This window comes from Camelus bactrianus, chromosome 7 (genome assembly GCF_048773025.1).
Source record: "Camelus bactrianus isolate YW-2024 breed Bactrian camel chromosome 7, ASM4877302v1, whole genome shotgun sequence".
Classification (NCBI taxonomy): Eukaryota; Metazoa; Chordata; class Mammalia; order Artiodactyla; family Camelidae; genus Camelus; species Camelus bactrianus.
This window is the reverse complement of record NC_133545.1, coordinates 61,085,123-61,104,959: the sequence shown is the minus strand read 5'-3', so window position 1 is coordinate 61,104,959 and position 19,837 is coordinate 61,085,123. Positions and strand designations below refer to the sequence as shown.

Genomic DNA, 19,837 nt, shown 5'->3' with positions numbered 1-19,837 from the left:
CTGGAAAGTGGTTTCCTTTCTTTTCTGCCTGGTGAATTCCTGCAAGAGTCAGTTTCAACGTTCTCTTTCCCCACTCAACCTTCCCAAGCAGAATCAGTCGCTTCGTGTTCTTTGATCCTCCTTGCAGACTCCCTTAGACCTTGTCAATACATTGTTCATTGAATAAATGCAAAACATCTTTGTTTTAATGAGCTAATGCCTATTTTTTCCAGTAAGATAAAGTAATCTCTTCCCATTAGTGAATGGCCTCTATTTCAAGTGTTAGTAAACAAGGGATTTTGGTATATGCAGATTTAGTTTCATATACTTTTTCCCAAACACAAGAATTTTAGTTCCAGTATATAAGAATTATGAGACATTCCTGTTGGGGATAATTAGAAAAACAAAAAATTGGGTGTTGGGAATAAAAAAGTAAAGTAAAGCAGATGGCATGGTGGGAACAGAGGTTTTTGCCTTGAGGCTTTAGGAAATAAGGGAATCTGAGGAGACATAAACCAGGACCTTAAAATGGCACTCCTGCAGCTGCAAGGAAGGAGAGAAGGGATATTTGTGTAAGAGGGGCCTGATGCCATGTGCTTTCGGGAGTTATCTCTGGGACCGGGGATGCAGGAGTCAACAATTCGAAATCATGCAATCAGAAAGGCATTACATATTTGGATGGAGAACCAGATACAGGGGGAAAAAATCCTTTCATATGCTTATTATCTTTAGCAAAGCAAAGCAAATTTATGGGCATTTCATTGAAATGGCAGGGGAGAAAGACCCTGAGAAATTTCTATTGAGCAAGAAATGGTAAATGGAAAGCAGTTGTACCATAACCATTATTAGTAATTTAAGAAGTGAAAAATGTCACTGCTACTCCCTTCATTTAGCATGCTGTCTTGATGGTTGTACTTTAGAGGTGATACAAAGATGTATAAGGACTTGCCTTTAGTCCCTCTATGACCTTATTTTCCCCCTAAAATCTTAAGTACCTCAAACTGAAATATCTCCATTCCCTCACAGCTGGGGAGGATCTCCTGTATTTGTGATGTCTCCTGAGACTGGAATCTGTGTCTTATCCCTCTGTCCCTGCATCTGCACCTGGCACACAACTGCAACTCCACCACTGATTACTGAGGATACAATCCAAAACACGATGTGGCTAGAGGACCTGGTAAAACCCACCCTCTTCTCTCAGATGGAGATTCTGAGGAAGAAAAGTGGAGATTGGGAGCAGGCACAGCAGAAATGGACTCAGCCGCAGGCAACAGCTGGACGTCAGAAGCAGAGAAAGCGCGGAGATAACTAGTAGGTGCTGGGCCAAGCCAGAAGGGCTGTCAGCGAGGCCTGAAAACAGGGATGCAGGTGTTGCAGCAAGTGCTGGAATATGGAGCCCTGGGGAGGCAGATCCAGGCAGGCAGGTCTGCGACAGTGACAGACATGAACATGGAGATATGGCGCTGAAATTTAGGGGCAGGACCCTAGTCTCCAGGGTGTCAGAAAAGGCGGGGTTGCCAAGATCGTGTCTCAGGCCCAGTTTCCAACACTGTATCTTTCATAGACAGGAGGTTTGTTGAGTGAATGAACAAATGAATGAGTGAATAAAGCCAATCAGAGAGGAAACAAGCACATTATCAAAAGAGGAACTCAAGGGCAAGAAGACAAGAGATACGTTATAAGGATGCACTTAAAACATAGACTGGATTTCAGATATATGAAGCCCAGGTAGAGGAAGAGTGCCACAGGGTCAAATCCCCTGAATGGTAGTCAAAAAAAAAAAAAAAAAAAAAAGCTAGAACTGGAGCTTCTTCAATTCATCTTCCACAAGGTCAGGGCCTGCTTCCAGAGTCTGGGTAGGACTAGTCTGCAGTTGTACCTAAGTGGCCACAGTTGTACAACAAGCATCCTAGCAGAAAAGCCAGCAGGGACTCATAGGCAAAAATAGTGACTTCTGTGATTGTTTTAGGCCAGCATCTTGCACATTTTGAAGCTCTAGATAGGAAGATCTATTTATTCTCTTACTTACTCTCTTGGGTGCTTCATAAGGGAAGTTTATTTTTTAAGGGTCTGGCATGCCATTTTAATTCAAGAATCACAATGTGACACGGGAACTATAGGGGATAGAAGCGTATGTCTATGATGTCAATATAGAAATAGGTATTTCAAAACATCACCTGGGCTTTGCGGGGCATTTTCTAGAATGAGTAGTGGATTTGCAGTAAATCATGAATCTTTTCTACCTCACCTAAACTATTTAATTATCCAGGGAATTACACCCCCACAGTGGTGAATTCCAAGGTACTGTAACAGGGAGAAGTTAATTGGTCCTTAGAGGAACTGAGGCTATAAATCAGACTTCATCAGCACCAACTTCTAACCATTCAGCCAATCACACTCAGCTTTCTTAAAGAGTTAAGGTATATTCCTTAACACACGTTTTTCCATTGTAAATATTATATTACCAACATAGCCTTAAATATAGTTTTGATCAGAAAAAAAAAGGATAGAAACAGTCTTCCTTTGATGTTACAAATACTGGGACTAAAGAACAATTAACAGCCTTTCAGGATGTTCAGCTATCCATCCTCTTGAACCAAGGAGAATCAAGAAAAGAAGCATTCTAAGTCAACAGATATATTAGAGAGCAAATATGGCTGTAGAGGGGGCTCTCTGGAGTGAAGAATAGAGAAAAGGAGTTAACATTTTTTTAACTGGACTTTCCCACTTTTCTATCCTGTCATGATCACATCTGTTCTCTGTGATATCAGATTTAGGTCTATCCAATTCAAGCTTGACCGTTACAGTCACATTCTTCCTCAATACTACATCACCTGGAGGGCTGTTAAAGCACAGACTGTTGCTAACCCACATCCCGAGTTTCTGATTTAGTTGGTCTGAGATGGGCATGCATTTTGTATTTCTAACAAGTTTGAAGGTGATGCTAGTATTATTAGTCCAGGGACCACACTCTGAGAACCACTGATCTGGAGGATACCTTTAACTTTGTTGAGCCTCAATTTACCTTCTGGAAGATAATAACTAATCTTGAGACTGTTGAAAAGGCTAAACATTGCAAAGTATTTCAGACACATGCTGGATGTTATTTTAATTTAAAGAAAAGAGCAGGAGACTAGGAATCAGGAGACCCCTGGTTACAGGTCTACCATAAGCTAGCCAGTCCCATAACTTCTTTAGGCATGTTTTCTCATTTATAATATGTATTAATTCATGCAATAAAACTTACTGAACACCTGCTGTGTCCCGGACATTTGCCAGACATCATAAATATGGTATAAAAGCAATTCCTGATTTCACACACTGTAATTATGATTATGATTTGGCTGATATCTAAATTGTCTTCCAACTCTAAAATTTTGTGACTTTATAATTAATAAAATTAGCTTTTTTTCAATCACTTTGTCCTTCATAAATTTGACAATAAAATAAAATTTTCATGAGATGTGAAGGAATAATTAGGTACTACTGTCAGGTGATTTCGTTAAAATATATTTATGTATTATTCAAGTAAATTTCTTGTGTTGATTGTCACTCTTACCTATCAATGAAAAGAAAAATTTAAATGTGTGGGTTAAATGGTAACCATCAGTGAAGAAAACAAACAGAATTTGCTTTGAAGTCTCATGTTCTCCAGTTATGTCATGCCAAATCACTCTTTGTTCATGGAGTAAATATTTGTTGAGCATCTACTACTCAGCAGGCACTCTACTAGGATATAGGGTTGGAAGTGTGAATAAAATCGGCATTGTCTCTGCCATTAAAGACTTCACATTCACATGAAGCCAGTCAACGAACAATTAACTCCTTTAAACAATCAATTATCATTGTGATAGATATTAGAAGTACAACACATTTTGAAAATATGCAACAAGCAACAGACCGAAACCCAGATATGGATTTGACCCATTCTAGCACATCTAGGAAGCTTTAGACAAGTCATCTCACCTCTCTAAGCCTCATTGTTTTTTAACTTATAAACTTGGGAATCATAAAGTATACCCCACCAAGATTTAGATAATGACTTTTGTAGGTTTGAGATAATTTATGTAAAATTCCTAGCAAAGTACTTAACACACTACATAATAGGTAGCCATGATGTCACATTAACTAACTGGAAGATTACTACATGCTCCCTGAGGGTAATGGCCATGTTATATACCCACCAACTAGTACAGTAGCTGGCACACCAACAAATAATTAAGTGAATATTCATCTGGTCTTATTTAAATAATCAGCGAGAACTGAATAACCCAACTGATACGATGCAGGGTAGGAATCTCCATGCCTTCCAAACAAATCTCACAGAGAGAAATCAGCCCTCAGATCTTTTCAGCTACCACCTTAATTATCAGCTAATACCTTCCTGGCAAACAAAAAAACAACTAGAACTAGAATAAGATGGTGTAGTATTGGTGCTTTCCACAGAGTGGATCCTCAAAATGTTTGAAAGGAGATGTCAGTCAGATGCTTACTCTGATCAAAGAAAAAGGAGGAATTAAAGCATAAAATGGCATGGTCTTAGGTTGGTCTGCATTTTTATTACCAGTAGGGTTCTCAACCCTTCTCTTGCCATACTTTAAGGTGTGGCCCAGTTGGTAATCTGTGGGTTGCAGGGAGATGAAGTGATCATCTTTTTTTCAACAGAGAATTATTTAGAAATAGGAACCCAGTTGTTAACTGTCTAACAGCAAAATGTAGAGATCCTTGATCTCTGCCTCTCTTCTTCCACTCTCCACTCTCAACTTCTACCCTACTCTGCTTCCTTACTCCTTTTCCTCCTACTCATGGACCGACATGCAGTCACCGAGGCTTCCCTTACACTCACACACATCATCACAGTTATCACTAGAACAGTCAGTTTAGGCTTTGGGCCAGCTCTCTACCAAGCCCCACCCCCATCCACTCACAAAACTTCTGTTTGGAGGCACAAAATATTTAACAGAGATCTAAATGTAAGCCTTAAAGAACTCCTCCAAAAACACATTTAACTAACTTCCCCACTAAGTGACAAGTAAGAGAAAGAGAGAGTCAAAATAATGTGTAAGAACTGCTAAAACTAAAGTCTGTTTCCCACTTAAAAAAGAAAACTTCTCCTTAAGTTTTCTCCATTTTCATTGTTTCCTCTAGATTCAGGGCCTCCCACCAAAAGCTGACGACTGCCAGCTTCAAACCCTGCCACATCAGCAGGGAGGGAGCCCAGCAGCATTTGGTATTTGCATCAGTTTCCAGGAATGCTTTTCCAGTTATCAGTTTACTCTGCAGAGATATTTTTCCTTTAGTTTAGAAATATGTGCTTAAATGTCTCTAATTCTCAAAAACTAGCTGAGCATTTTGTTATGCTAAAAGGGAAATTATAATCACATTTCCCAATATGTCCTACAGTTTAGACTACCAGGTTTGACTGTAGATTCCTCCTGGCCAACACCCTCGAAGAACTGACCAGACACTCCTTCCAATTCCTTCACTCCAAATTATTTTTTAAAAATCTTCCGAAGTTATCTCCCAAGTCAATGCTCTTAATTAGAATAGAAGAAGAGTTTATTATAGTTTTCGGTTGTTCTCTTTTACTTCCATTAACTTTGTTTGTTTGTTTGTTTGTTCGTAAGTTTAGAGGAAGCAACCAGTTTAAGAATATGCAATCCCTTCGGTTTATGGCAGCTGCTGATAGAGTTAACTTAAGCAGAAATTCTTCCTTAAAGTACAGGGGTTTTAAAAAAAAAAAAAAAGATGGGAAGAGACAGGGGAAAAGAAAGGAAAAAAGCTTAACAGGGAACTACAGCCCACTCATTTCTGTGTGGTGGAGATGAGATTGACCTCAAGACGCTCCTTTTGCCTTGACTTCTGGAAGAGAATGGCTGCCCATCGGGCGTGCTGGACAAGCAGAGGAGCACCCCTAGACCATGGCCTTTCCTCAGGGCCTGGAATGACATCTCAAGAGGGCTGGGGGAGACGGCCATCGCCATCCACTGCAGTTTACTGTACAGTAATCTGGATTCTCAGGATCTCTGGATTCTCACTTCCAATGCCCCAGGGTCAAGGTTCCAGCTCCTCTTTTCCCTGGGGGAGCAGAGAGTGGGAAGGGTCTGCAACAGGAGAAGGACGTTGGGTGTTGGGGAGAGAGTAAACATCCATGTTGGAGGGAGCTCTGCTTGAGGTGTTCCCTGGGGAAGACTGCCTGTATCCCAAACTCGAATTAGCCTTGGTTGGGCTAAGCGTTTTCCCCCAAGGTGTGTGTGGAGAGAGCTGGGAGGTGCTTGGACGTTGCCTGTTAAGAGTGGGGTCAGTGAATGGGCAGCGAGTGCAAGAAGGATTGGGAGAGTTGCTGAGGCTTATCTGAGTCCAGGCTCAGGATGGAGCTGGTAATATCCAGACAAGGAATCTGCGGAGAAGGGGAAGGGGCAGATTTTCCACCGCAACCTCGGAAAGGAGAGACAGGCCGAGTAAGAGAGGTGTCCAGGTCAGTCAGCTGCAGTCACTTCGCAGGGCCATATAATCCCCAGAGCCTTGGTTTAGAATCAGCCTCAGCAGAGAGAAGCGAGGAGGTCGCAGAATTTCCCCGATGGTTTGGCCTAGCCAGGAGTGCACAAAGCACATCCTCCCTGGGGCTGGATGGAGCGCCGCCCCAAGCCGGCTCCCCTTCCCATCCTCCCCAAAGTAGGCGTTCTCGGACTCCAACCTTCCACAGATAGAACCCCCCTCTTGCCCTCTCCTGGAGCCAGAAGAGAGAGGGAGCGTTACTGCTGAAAAAGTGGGCTCACACACTCCCTAAAGCTGGAGAAAAAATGGGCGGGGGGCGGGGTAGAGGGGGCGGAGGGAGTGCAGCCTCCGGCTGCGCCACGCTGTCGGATCCTCTCTCTCTAGTCCCCTGCCCCCTCCGGGCCGCCGGGCCCTCCATCCTGCCAGTAGCCCGCAGGGCACAAGGTAGGCAGGGCTGGACAGCTCCTGCTTTGATCTCTGGGCTCCTGTACCCTCTCCAGCTGCCCGGCTGCCCCGAGATCTGCAAACTCTGCCCACGTCGTTGTCAGCAGAGCTCTCCCACGTGTCCAAAAGTGTTTCCAAACTTGGAAAGGGCGGGCGGGGACCGGGGGGATGGGGAGGGCGGAGGTATGCAGACAGCGAGTCAGAGTTTCCCCTTGAAAGCCTCAAAAGTGTCCACGTCCTCAAAAAGAATGGAACCAATTTAAGAAGCCAGCCCCGTGGCCACGTCCCTCCCCCCTTCGCTCCCTCCTCTGCGCCCCCGCAGTCTCCTCCCAGCTGTGGCTGCCCGGGCCCCCAGCCCCAGCCCTCCCATTGGTGGAAGCGCTTTTGGAGGCACCCTCGGGCCAGCGAAACTTTGGCCATATAAATAGGGCAGATCCGGGCTTTATTATTTTAGCACCAAGGCGGCAGGAGGTTTCGGCTGAGTTGGAGGTACTGGCCACGACTGCATGCCTGCGCCCGCCAGGTGATACCTCCGCCGGTGACCCAGGGGCTCTGCGACACAAGGAGTCTGCATGTCTAAGTGGTAGACATGCTCAGCTTTGTGGATACGCGGACTTTGTTGCTGCTTGCAGTAACTTCGTGCCTAGCAACATGCCAATGTAAGTGCCTTCAGCTTGTTTGGGGCAGTCTGGGAAAGAGGTTAGATGGGTGGGCAGCCTGGTCTGAAAGGAAAACTTGAACAAAGTTCTAGTTACAGCTTGGAGGGAAGGCTCTCAGGCATGTGGAGAGACGCTGGCATTAATGAGAAACATGGGAAATACTTAAGAAATGAAAACAAAAAAGGCTTGACTCTCGCCAAAAGTTAGGGAACTTTTTTCCCTTAACTCAAGAGTGAGACCGTTAACTTGATCTGGATCCTCCCATTAGTGAAGCTCCAGGGGAGCATAAAGTCTTTTCCCTAAGGATGAGATATTAATAGATGTGATGAAGGCAGGCAAGGACTACACAAAGGTCCCATATCTGCACTGATGCCAGTCTTGTGAAACTTGAGGCCTGCTCTAGAAAGCCCTTTAATTTAGTAATAAAAAAATTCACCCCCTAAAGGCTTTTCTCTTCTGGGCGTTGTAAAACGAGTCTGGATGATGATGACCACGAGGCGCCCTCTGGAGGGAGGTCAATGAAAGCACAGGGGACCAGGCCTTAGGGTTAATGGAATCCCCATTAAAAAGACTCTACAGGTTTAAACAGAATGATCTGCATATCTCATTGAAGCCATTCCCAATAGCTAATCAGAGTATTCTGGGAAGGAAAATGGATACATTCCGAAAAGTAAAATTAACTTCTCAATTCTTTATCTGGTCATGGAAATGGTAACATTATTTAGCTAAAATCTGCTCTGCCTCGTGTTGAGCCTCAGAGTTACTTCTTTAACATGCTCCCAACGGCAGTCAGACATTCTGAATACAGAAAGTTGGGAAATTTCAACACTGATCTGACATTCAACGAGACCTAGGTTTTTCCCATGACTTTGGCACTAATTTATCATGTGACCTTGGGCCAGTCAAACTGAGCCTTTTCTAAAATGCAGGATAGAGATTAGATGGGCTCCAAACCTGCTTTCCAGCGGTAGGTTTTATGACCAGACTTCTTGTCGAGAGAGAAAGAAGAAAATCAGTCCGTTTTTGTCTTGAAAATGGCGGCCTAATTACTAGACAAAGATACTGACTAGAGGGAGTAAGAGGGGTGTCTGGCCACACCCAACACTCCAAAACGTTTGCTCCACCCACATGCCACGGTGTCTACCATTGCATCATCACTGATGTATCTGCATGTGTGTGCTTTCTCCCTTCATCCACTTTTAGTATACACACTGTAAACACTGAGGAATAATTACATTGAACAAATTCACATTACCAAGTTCATTTTTTATGAGATCTGAGAGTAGGGGGAAAAGAGTTGGCTCCTAGAGAAAAGATGAAAATAGACCTATGGAAGTTTGAAGGTACGAAGGGCAATTCACCTTCTGATCAACAACCAACCACAGTCTGGAATAAAAGTTACCAAACACATTGTTCAAAATGGCTCAGTCTGAATAATCAAAAGGCAAATTTCCAAAATCATAAGGACTTCCGTTAATCAAATCCAGGTATAATTATTTTTCCTACTGATGGACACAATGAAGTAAACATATCATTTTCCTAATTTAAAAGTAATTCTCATAAATTGCCCTTAAATGTCAATGCTGGATGTGGTCCACCCTCCTGAATTGTGACTGTTGAAACAGATGTTCTCCCTCCAAATGACACACTTCTTGGCCACCTAATTAAAGCAATTTTTAGGGGGTGATTCATCTTGTTGCCAGCTTGGCCACACTTACATCCCGTGTTAACCTATAATTTTTATACCGTAGGAGAGGAATTCAGTCTTTAAGGACTTACAGCAATTATGGCAAAGGGGGAGGATATTACTTTATTTTATTTTTTCCTAGATCTTTAATCCACAGTTTTTCCATTTACACAGAGCAATTCTTTCCTGGGGACAAAAGTGATACATATTGGTAAAACGACCTTACCTAACTTAAGTGAAACTATTTAAAGCAAAATTTTAGATGTCCAAATGAATTCATTTCCATAGTGACTAATTTGCAAATTAGACCTTTTGAAAAAGGACATTAAGAATGGTACAAACTCAGTGAAGTACTAAGTAACTTTAATGTTTTATAGAAAGCAAAGTCTACTTTAGGTAATGTACTTACTGAATTTTTCCCTTTTCAAATTTTTATATATCAAAAGTTATCTAAACTATAAATTATTTCCTCATCAATCCACTGGTTTTGCTTACATTCAGTAATTCACCTGTGCAATTTACCAGCTTAATCACCAAGCATTAGAAATATCCTTTAGACACATTAATATTTCACAGCATTTATAAAATAGTAAATAATTAACAATTTAATTCAAAATATATTTACATATTAATATTGAAAACAAATCACCCTGCTGATCCCTGCCATAATTCTGACCTGCATAATTTCCAAGTCATTAGAATATTCTTAATGAAAAATACAATTTGTCCTTTAATTAGGTAAGTCAATTTTATAGACTAATACACCCATTTGTTAATCACTGCTAGTGATCAATGAAATAATATTAATAATTATTTCTTTCTTTCCCCTTTCCTCTACAGCTTTACAAGAGGTAAGTAAAATTATTTTTAAAATTTGTTATTTCAGACTTTTATTGCCATAACCAAAGTAATGTCTTCTCTGAGGAAGGAAAGGGAAGCTACATTGGTATTGACCAAACTGAATTTCCCAAAAAAAAAAAAAAAAAAAAAATCATCAAAAGTAATGGTAGTCAAACCTTTCTGGCTGCCTTAGAAAGTATCCACCCCAATTTCCAAAAGGGGTGGGACTACTGAATAAGACCACCCTAAAAAGAACACCCATAAGAAAAGAGAGTAAATAATCCAGGGGAAGCTTGAGTTTTAGCATCAGCTACTATGAAGCAGAAGGCTTCACCGAGCTAGAGAATCTTGTCACCCCCTCAGAATCATTTGCAAGAGTATTATGAATAAATTCTTAGCTCGTGAATTGAATTGGAGGCATAATTACAGATAAGTATATATTTGGGTTCTGTATATATTTTATTTAATTTTTTGGTAAAATTTAAAGTTATACTTTAAGATATTAAGATAATAGTAATGCACAATATATATACTCTGTAGGTATGTTTGTATACTACATGGAAATGGGAGCCATCTTTAAATATACATGTACAATTTTCCCCATAATAATCTTTTATTTATTCTTTTCTAGGCAACTGCAAGAAAGGTAAGAGTCGAATACTTCTCCATAATACCTTAAATGATCAGAGATAACTTACCATTTAACTAAATTTATTAGTAGACTGCAGAAGGAAAACACTTTGTCAAGATTTTGCCCACATGAATATGCATTAGCTAAACCATAACATAAAGTAGCTTTGATGCTTAAGATAACAAAGCTTTATTATCTTCCGGAATCATCTCTAATTATACTTATGTTATACAACTGGTGATTTACATACTAAAGGGAAAAAGACTTGTTTTTATTCTGGAGATGGAATGAGTATTATGCTAATTATAGGTAGTAAACAGAAGTTTATTTTAAGTGGCTTTGACTATATAAATATGCTGTTATTGATGTTACAAAATGATAATTTTATCCATAGAAATCATCTTTCTAAAAATAGTGATTATAACATTGGCCTAATGCTGGAGAGTATAGCCTCCAATCTCTCAGTTTTAAAAAATTACATGTAATAATAATAAAAACAAAACACTTCTATCTATTGTATTATGCCATTTTTATAGCTACTATCTAATAACATTAGGGTTAGATCAGTCTTACCAACTAATCATTATCAAGAATGCTTTGCTCATTCACTGGAAATTGCCTAGACGTTTATTATTATGCTGTTTGTATCTTCCTTCTAGGGCCCAACTGGAGATAGAGGACCACGTGGAGAAAGGGTTTGTAATTTTTGAACTATTAAAGGGCTTTTGCCCATATTTAAATAGCTACATATTAGAAACTACAGGAGACTGACAATTTATAAGAATATTATGTATCCAGATAATTGCCTACCTTTTAAGCAGATGATGCCTTACAGAAGAAGTGAATGAGCATTATTATATATAATCAATGTTCTTTTTAGGTCGAGATTATCCTTTAAAAAAGCAGGACTATTACAGATAGCCATATTCTTTGTGTAACAAGTCTATCTTTCTTTGTTTTTAGTTGCCCTGCCCAGTGTATCTATCTACCTACCACCAAATGGTCTTTCTCTTTTTAACATGTTTTGTTTGCTTTTGACGTAAGGTCTCTATGTAGGCTGGGAATAATAATGAAACAGCAATCAACAGTATGTTTCTGTCTAAATTCATAAATGTACAATAAGGCTTACATTTTATGCACAATATCCTTAGATCTCTCTGCTATGCCAGTGGGGGCATGTGTAACCTTATGGTTTTTCGTTATACGACACTTTCACCTCTGTATAAATATCTATACCTTATATCTATCGAGAAGTGCAGACTTAAATGTATCCCACTCAAGCAATCTATTAGAGGTAGGATTATGTCAGTAAATGACTTTAACAACATAAATAGTGTTAATGGTAGGAAAGCTACAGGATTTTCTACCCTGTGATAAAATGACTATTAATTATCATATTGATTAATCTACTTTTCACACATAACATAACAATAGAGTAAGTCCATCACAGTCAGAAACTGACAACCAATATACATAGTAGTACATAACTGTGTACTATTAACAATATGAATTTACAGCTATAAATTTTAGCTATAATTTTTATCTTTATTTGAATAGTGGACCTACATTATGAATTAATATTCAATGACTGAGATATTCCTCTTCCAGGAGGAAGTACCCTGTCTGTGTCTTCTTTGGACATCAGTTACTAAACCTCCTTCTAAAATAGACCCATATCAGTAGTGACAAATATGGCATTTTAAATCTTCACACCTCTTGCACATTCTGACCAACTGATCTTACAACATGTATTTGGAGATCTCTTTTTTGAAGTATAGGTTTCTAAGGAGTCTGTCTAACCCTGACCTAACTCACTTTTCACATAACAGGGTCCACCAGGCCCACCAGGCAGAGATGGTGATGATGGTATTCCAGGCCCTCCTGGTCCACCTGGTCCCCCTGGCCCCCCTGGTCTCGGCGGGGTAAGGTTTCTTAAGTCTTGCTAACTTTTAGCTAACTTCAGTTTCTCATACCTCTGTTGGAAGAAGACCCATTGTGGAATTTATTTTTAGTGCTTTTAAGGTAGAGTCTGCTATTTAGATATTTGTATAGTATTTTATTTCATTTCTTTGGTTTCTTCATTTGAGATTCTGCTTCGCCGGATCTCTCTGTGAGCCCTTGTCAATTACAGGACAGGTCTTTGTGTTCACTGAGGGTAGCTGCAGCCCTCACAACCATTATTTAATTTGGGGATTTAATATCTTTTATCAGTAGGGCACAAATAAAAGGTGTTGCATTATTAAAGAGTTTGATTAGATTGAATTATAAATGAAATCCCTGATCTTAAGCAATTTCACAAACATCCTACTCTTTTTATTCTCTTTGGCTTGAAGTCTTCTGAACCAACATTCAAAGCAGTTTTTGGTTTAATTTGCTTGAAACTAATTTGAGAAAAGTACATTTCCCTTTTTCATTAATATCTCCTTTTAGCTTTATGTCTTTAACAATGGTATGAGTGCCAAATGGCCTCACTGCAGGAAGGAAAACATATTTGCTTAATTGGTTAGCACTATGAATCAGAAGCTTGATTCTAATACCCAACTGTACGCCAGTAAAATAAGACCTTTCTTCCCCAAAGATCTTATTATGATTGCTTATCTACTGAGTGCATTAAAAAGCACCTTCTTTAATAGATGTACCACTATAAGAGAGATCTTTAACAGTAAAGCTATTACTCTGAACTATTTTTTAAAAGTTTAATCTTCCAAGGGGCATTTTAATTTAATTTTCTTCTAAACTTGAAAACTCTTTATATCCTTTTTGAAACTCCAGCAAGAAAAAGGCTTCAGTCATTTTGTGGAGTTCTGGAGGAGGGCAACAGGTAGAAAGGCAAAGTTCTTGATCACTGCTTAATTTATCAGGGACCCTCACTGACTTTCAAAGTTTAGAAAGCTGCCTTCCTCAGTGTACAGGAAGGGGGTGGGGATTTGAGTGAGAAGGTTAACAAGGCAGGAAAAGGTTCAAAAATAAGGTAAGGAAGCTCCCTATTTCAAATTAGGTGTGGACTAAATTCTAAACTTGTATTTCTCCTGAATTTTTACAAATTTAGCTCTAAACTAATAATTGTCAAAAATATTACTACCTTTTAAACAACAACAGAAAAATTTTTAGAAGTATGAGAAAATGAACTACACAGCTGGTAATTATATATATATGTATTTTTTTCTTCCATCTAGAACTTTGCTGCTCAGTTTGATGGAAAAGGAGTTGGTCCTGGACCAATGGTATGCTTATCTTCTTTTATCTTAGCCAAAAGATTACTGAATGGAGAACTTATTTTATTAAATTTCACATTGCCGTTTATTTAGCTACCTAGGTTAACATTCAATACTTAGATAAAAGTAGCAACTCTCTTTGTATTCAAATCTATAAAAATCTAAGCCTACGTTAGGGAGTTCAATTTCTCTACAAACATGCCTCCTTAGGATAAATCAGATATTTATATCTAAGGAATAATCTCTGGACACAATAACCATAACTTAGGTAAATCAGTTTAATTCAGAAGCATGATCACTCTGATTATTCTTTTTACATCCTTTAACATTGCCTAGAATTTTTAAGAATCAGCAAATTCTAGTGTAGCCCGTTCATTTTCTAGGTAGAATTTAAGCTCTATCCCAAGGTCATGCATGTGGTTAATGACAGAACCAGGACTAACTGCCAGGCAAGATGTCTGATATTCAATGACATCATGGCACATGTATCTAGCACTTGAATAAAACATTACTTTATTCAACAAGTATTTATCAGGTGTCTTCGATGAGACCCAAACTATTATGCATTTGGGATATAGCAGTGAATATAACATATTGTCACCCTCCCTCAAAGTAATTCACGATATAGGAAATGCTTCTTTTTATCCATGTTGATAAAAATTCCTTTTCTTAAAGTTTAATTTTAAATCATTATAGGAGAGAATATGACTGTGATGATATGACTATCTTTAACAAGTGAACCATCTTACAAGCATTAGTGAGATGTGTTAGGGGTAAAAAACTGCTATGAGCATGCAAAATACATTCTAGTGTGTATAATATAGAGGGGAAAATTGCTGGAAGTAAAAACAGTAAGTTGATTAAACACTACAGTTTAATACACACCCACACATAATTTAGTGATTTTAATTAATTGTTTTCAAAGATATTTATCTGCCCAAAGTTAACATAGTCTTTAAAATAATAAATTTTACCTGGACAATGCATTCAGTGCTCTGTCTTCAAAAGATGTTTTGCTGGAGGTAATGGTCCACAATAAGCTAATACACTGTAAGGGCAAGACAATATTTTCTGTAAATTATAACTTTCTCTTGAGAGGTAATATGCTTTTAATTGATGATTTCCAATTTCCTGATTTTGCCTGGTAATTTAAAACATTCATATCTGAAATGAAGAAGTAGAGATTTTCTTTTGGCTTTGTTTATATTGGATATTTGAAATTAGCCACTCCAGCTAACGCCGGACATTAGTCAGTTTTAAAGCAGTACCTATATCTCAAGAAGAAGCTAAAAAGGAAAAAAAGTAAAACATTAATAAAATTTTTTAAAAGCCTACATAAGACCAGAAAATTAATATGGATTTCAGATTCCCCTCACTTTGGAACATCTCTCTGGGGGGCATAAAGCAGAGTGTTTTACTTTTAAATATCAGTGAAATATAATTTAAGCTTGCACACATCCATACACATTCACAGACATACGTAATCAACAGATATGTGTTTCACAAATAGGAAAGATAGGCAGCAATAAAATATCAAAATAATTTTCCGTGTTGGAAAATCAGTAACTATAAAACCCCACAGGGTTCTTCTCTGAATTAATGAGTAATCATCATCCATCTCACAGCCTCCACAAAATAAACTACCTTTTATGTAAATGAAATTGTTACAAATGCATGGAAAAATGAATAAATATAATTAAAAATTCATGATGTCAAAGAAAATATTTCTAATGTATACCTAAAAATATTATTTTGATTGAAAAGTGACAGTTTTATGTTGAAGCAATTTCCAAAACCAAAAAAAAATAATCCTTATAATTAAGATGTGCTTTTTAATAAAATCCGTATTATTTCACTTAGGCCTTAATACAGTGGGGCAGACTTGACTGCCAAGTCCCCGTGGTTGATAGGTTATAAACAAATTACCTGATACTTGTCTGTGCAATATTTTCCACATTAGAGAAATGACCTTTCCTGAAGAGCTTGCACAGGAACTGATTACTGCAAAGGGAAGTCAAGAAAGAGTATTTGGTTCGCAAACTAGGAACACTGTTTTACTCTATTTCTTGTGCTACAGAATGAAGAACAAAGGGGAGAAAAATCTGCTGTCCTTTGGGCCATATTTTCAATAATAGTAGCATATAATAGATTCTTCCAGTAGGATATTTCTGTAATATTTTATTTTTTCTTCACCCTTCACTACACCCATTTTTGTTTGACATTTTCATCAGTCACCAATAGCCCTTTAAGGAGCTATAAGGTTATAACAAACCTCCTTCTAATCATTAATAAAGACTTTTGATCCTTTTCAATGTATGCCCCTTGTGGCAATAAAAATATCAATTCCTTAGCTAAGTATGCTTTGAGGAGATATGGATTCCAAGGGAATCCAAATGGAAATGCTTCATCAACTGCGTGGACAGCAGTTGTATATTCTATGCAAAGACTGAGTCACTTCATTGAATTAGAGCAATCTCAATATGCCTAGTTGTGCAAAACTCTAAGGAACTTGTGGCCACCCCATCCAACTGAGTTCTGATTTGGATTAGGAGAAAAGGCGGAAGCAAAGGCAGAAAAAGAGTGGAGGAAACTTTCATCCCTAAATGCCTCCTTGGGAGGAACAAAAATCATGAAATAAAACCAGGACAATTCTTTTAATTTGTCCATCACAAAATGTCTATGGCACTACTAAGCTAGCCCTGCCTAACCCAAACCAAGGCCATGACAACCTGTCAGTGCTAACTATACCTGTCCTCTTTACAGGGTTTGATGGGACCTAGAGGCCCTCCTGGTGCAGCTGGAGCCCCTGTAAGTATGGGAAGTTTGTAATCTCCCTTATATAAAAAGACGGAATTAAATAAAGCCTTGGAGTGTGACACACTGTTTTTCCTTAGGGCCCTCAAGGTTTCCAAGGACCTGCTGGTGAGCCTGGTGAACCTGGTCAAACTGTGAGTACTTTCCCCCTTTCCTGATAAATTTTTTTCAAGAAGTCTATTAACATAGCATTAACAAAATGATGGGTCTCCCATCTTCCTAGGGTCCTGCAGGTGCTCGTGGTCCACCTGGCCCTCCTGGCAAGGCTGGTGAGGATGTAAGTATTTACTCTTAAGCATTTCCAAATGCCATTTAAATACTCCTGCCTCAATGGGAATTTCTAGATTCAAATGAAGTATTCTGCCAAAAGCTGAATATGTCTGGTATAATTCTCCCCATCTAGAAAATAATATTTTAATGAAATATTAATTTGATTGTAATAAGGAAATATAATTGTTAATTAAATATATTTTTGATCGACATATTTATATGATGCCTTTTCCCCTATTGTGAAAACCAAGATGTCCCCTTCATCTGATAGTTACCAGGAAAAAATTTACCCTATGATGCTTTCATTTAGGGTCACCCTGGAAAAGCCGGACGACCTGGTGAGAGAGGAGTTGTTGGACCACAGGTGAGATTTTTTACAATAGTGTATGTCCAAACGTCAGAGGCCTCTCATATATAAGATAGCTGGTAAAACTAGAATCAGTCTAAGTGGCAACGTAGATGTCTGCATACTTATACAACACTCATTGAAGGCACCTGACAAATAAAGGAGCCTAGTTAAAAATGCATACAGTTTTCATTAATGCAAATAATATAACATTAACGACAACAAGTATATTGTAAACAACTAAACTGTGTTTCCTACAAATGCCATAGAATTAGTTAGTCAAATTAGAGCAAGTTAATTTGCAGCTCTTGCTTAAACATACTAGTCTTTCATTCCAAGCTTGGACTTTGACGAGAAGAAACACTTTGTCTTTTCATTTAGAACAAAAGCATTACTTGTCTTCTGTGTTTCTTTTTAAGGGTGCTCGTGGTTTCCCTGGAACCCCTGGACTTCCTGGCTTCAAGGGCATTAGGGTAAGCAAAATTTTTTACCCACAGGAGAGAAAATAGAAAATGCTAATTACTTTTATTAAAAAACTAAACTATATTTAAACTGTTGGGTGACACATACTTGCTTCCAAATTCCTGGAATTTGCGAGAGTGGAAAGAGAATTCAAGAGTAAGATGGCTGGAAAGTAAAGTGTAGTTTTTTTTTTAGTCTTGTCATAGCTTCCAAGAAACAAGGATCCCTACAGAGAAAATTGTATAAAATGGGTATAACATAAAGGGTATTTACAACCCTCTGAAAATCATAAAATTATTAAAGATGTAAAGTATGTGAGAGTGCATTTAGTCCTATATCCTTCACTTTCAAGTGCAGGGAGGTTCAATGACTTACCTAGGGCAACAGAAGGAGTTCGCCCAGAGCCGGGCACTAAGACTCCACTCAACTATAGCAGCCACAAAATTAACCTGGGAGATAACTGCAAAGATACAAGATGTTTGAGTTGACCAAGCACTATAGTGGAACAACATTTTAATAATAAGGATTTGCCTTTCAGGGTCATAATGGTTTGGACGGATTGAAGGGACAACCTGGTGCTCCAGGTGTGAAGGTAAATACTAAAGTAGAAGCATTGTTTTTAAAACCATTGACTATAATTCCCCAGCACCATCAGAAAGTATATTTTACTAAAGGCTACTCATATTCTGAAGAGCATCTTATTTCCTCTTCAATACTTCATATTCCTTAATGGTGAGGACTATGGGATTCTGTAACAAAATGCCAAGTATTAATAATATTTACTTAATTCAGTATCTATTAAACAATTGCAATAAAAATAATGTCAATAGTTTCTTCCTCCATTTCCTTTCCTCCTACAATTTCAGTCAATCTCTGCAGCCAAAATAAAAGTAAATAAACACATAATCAGATATTAGGAACACTATGTTATTTTAAACTGTAAATTCTCCTTTGCCATGTGCTAATTAGATAGGTACATTCATGTCACAATACGCTTTTCAACCTCTTTCCTGTGATTTATCTGTGCACACTCAAAAAAATTTTAATTAGGTAATTAAAGTCTCAGAAGTGTGTTATCTCTTGGCTGGGCTCTTCTCTGACAGCGTTTTCAACTATGAAATGTTCTCTCTCCTATTAAGGAGATAATGTGATATTAAAGTGAATACCAACGTAATTACAAATTAATGAGTAACGAATACTAGCGGGACCAGAAATGAACATGAATATGGAGAATCTGTTCTAACTTTCCAGCTGCCACACAAACGGATAAGGTCAAACTCATTCTCCCTAGAGCCTACTATAGTAGCTCAGACTACTAATCACAGCATCATAAAATGTTAGAGCTGCAAGGAGCTTTGGAGACTCATTTTGCAGATAAGGGAAACTGAGGCTTAGAGAAAGCAAGTGACTTGCCCAGAGTCACAAATCTAGTGGTTAGAAGGGCATAGGCTAGAATTCCTGACACCTGCTTTAGTGCTTACTCCCAAAGAATACACTTTGTATACAATTCGAGAAATGAAGGGTCCTTAAATGGTCTCACAAACGAGGTTTCTTCTATGTCTAAGTTAGATTATCTTGAAGGAAACTTCTTTGTCATGTGCCACTGTATTAAATTGCGCCCCTGCCACCACCAACATGGTTTTTACTCAAGATAAAAAGCACATAGATTGGAAATAAGTAAGACATCTCTAAAAAATATGAAACTTTGTATGTTCATGCGTATTTTATAAAAATGAAAACATTTAGTGTTCAAAATAACTTTAAAGAGGGTAAATATAATATAGTTATGTTGAAAGTAATTTATCCTCTTTCATCACTCTTTATGTTATCATTCCTAATATATAAGCCTAGTCTAACCGATATTGAAGGGGAAATTGGGGAAAGGGTAAATAACACTCAGCCACATCTCCTAGTACTGTGATATTTAGTATTATCTAATTAAAACCCCGTATTTTATAAATTCCTTTTAATTTATGTAATTGGCACAATTGA

The 19,837-nt window shown here is 38.3% G+C and overlaps 1 protein-coding gene and 1 long non-coding RNA gene across 12 annotated transcripts in view; one reads left to right on the top strand and one right to left on the bottom strand.

Moving 5' to 3' along the window:
* Positions 1-19,837, bottom strand: part of LOC105082918 (uncharacterized) — a 456,837-nt gene that overhangs the window by 291,441 nt on the left and 145,559 nt on the right. For 8 of the 11 annotated variants that reach the window (XR_012508218.1, XR_012508219.1, XR_012508217.1 and 5 more), the window contains one exon: positions 14,928-15,001. This is a non-coding gene — a long non-coding RNA (uncharacterized LOC105082918). Of the gene's footprint in view, positions 1-14,542; positions 15,002-15,879; positions 15,955-18,220; positions 18,306-19,837 lie in introns of those variants that run through there. The other 3 variants (XR_012508216.1, XR_012508225.1, XR_012508226.1) reach the window with 3 other exon arrangements.
* Positions 7,271-19,837, top strand: part of COL1A2 (collagen type I alpha 2 chain) — a 35,214-nt gene continuing 22,647 nt past the window's right edge. Inside the window, exons 1-12 of the mRNA XM_010972601.3 lie at positions 7,271-7,580; positions 10,108-10,118; positions 10,739-10,753; positions 11,398-11,433; positions 12,568-12,660; positions 13,915-13,962; positions 16,717-16,761; positions 16,848-16,901; positions 16,991-17,044; positions 17,348-17,401; positions 17,803-17,856; positions 18,384-18,437. Coding sequence (XP_010970903.1) covers positions 7,511-7,580; positions 10,108-10,118; positions 10,739-10,753; positions 11,398-11,433; positions 12,568-12,660; positions 13,915-13,962; positions 16,717-16,761; positions 16,848-16,901; positions 16,991-17,044; positions 17,348-17,401; positions 17,803-17,856; positions 18,384-18,437 — 588 coding nt within the window. The 5' untranslated portion in view covers positions 7,271-7,510. The remainder of the gene's footprint in view (positions 7,581-10,107; positions 10,119-10,738; positions 10,754-11,397; positions 11,434-12,567; positions 12,661-13,914; positions 13,963-16,716; positions 16,762-16,847; positions 16,902-16,990; positions 17,045-17,347; positions 17,402-17,802; positions 17,857-18,383; positions 18,438-19,837) is intronic.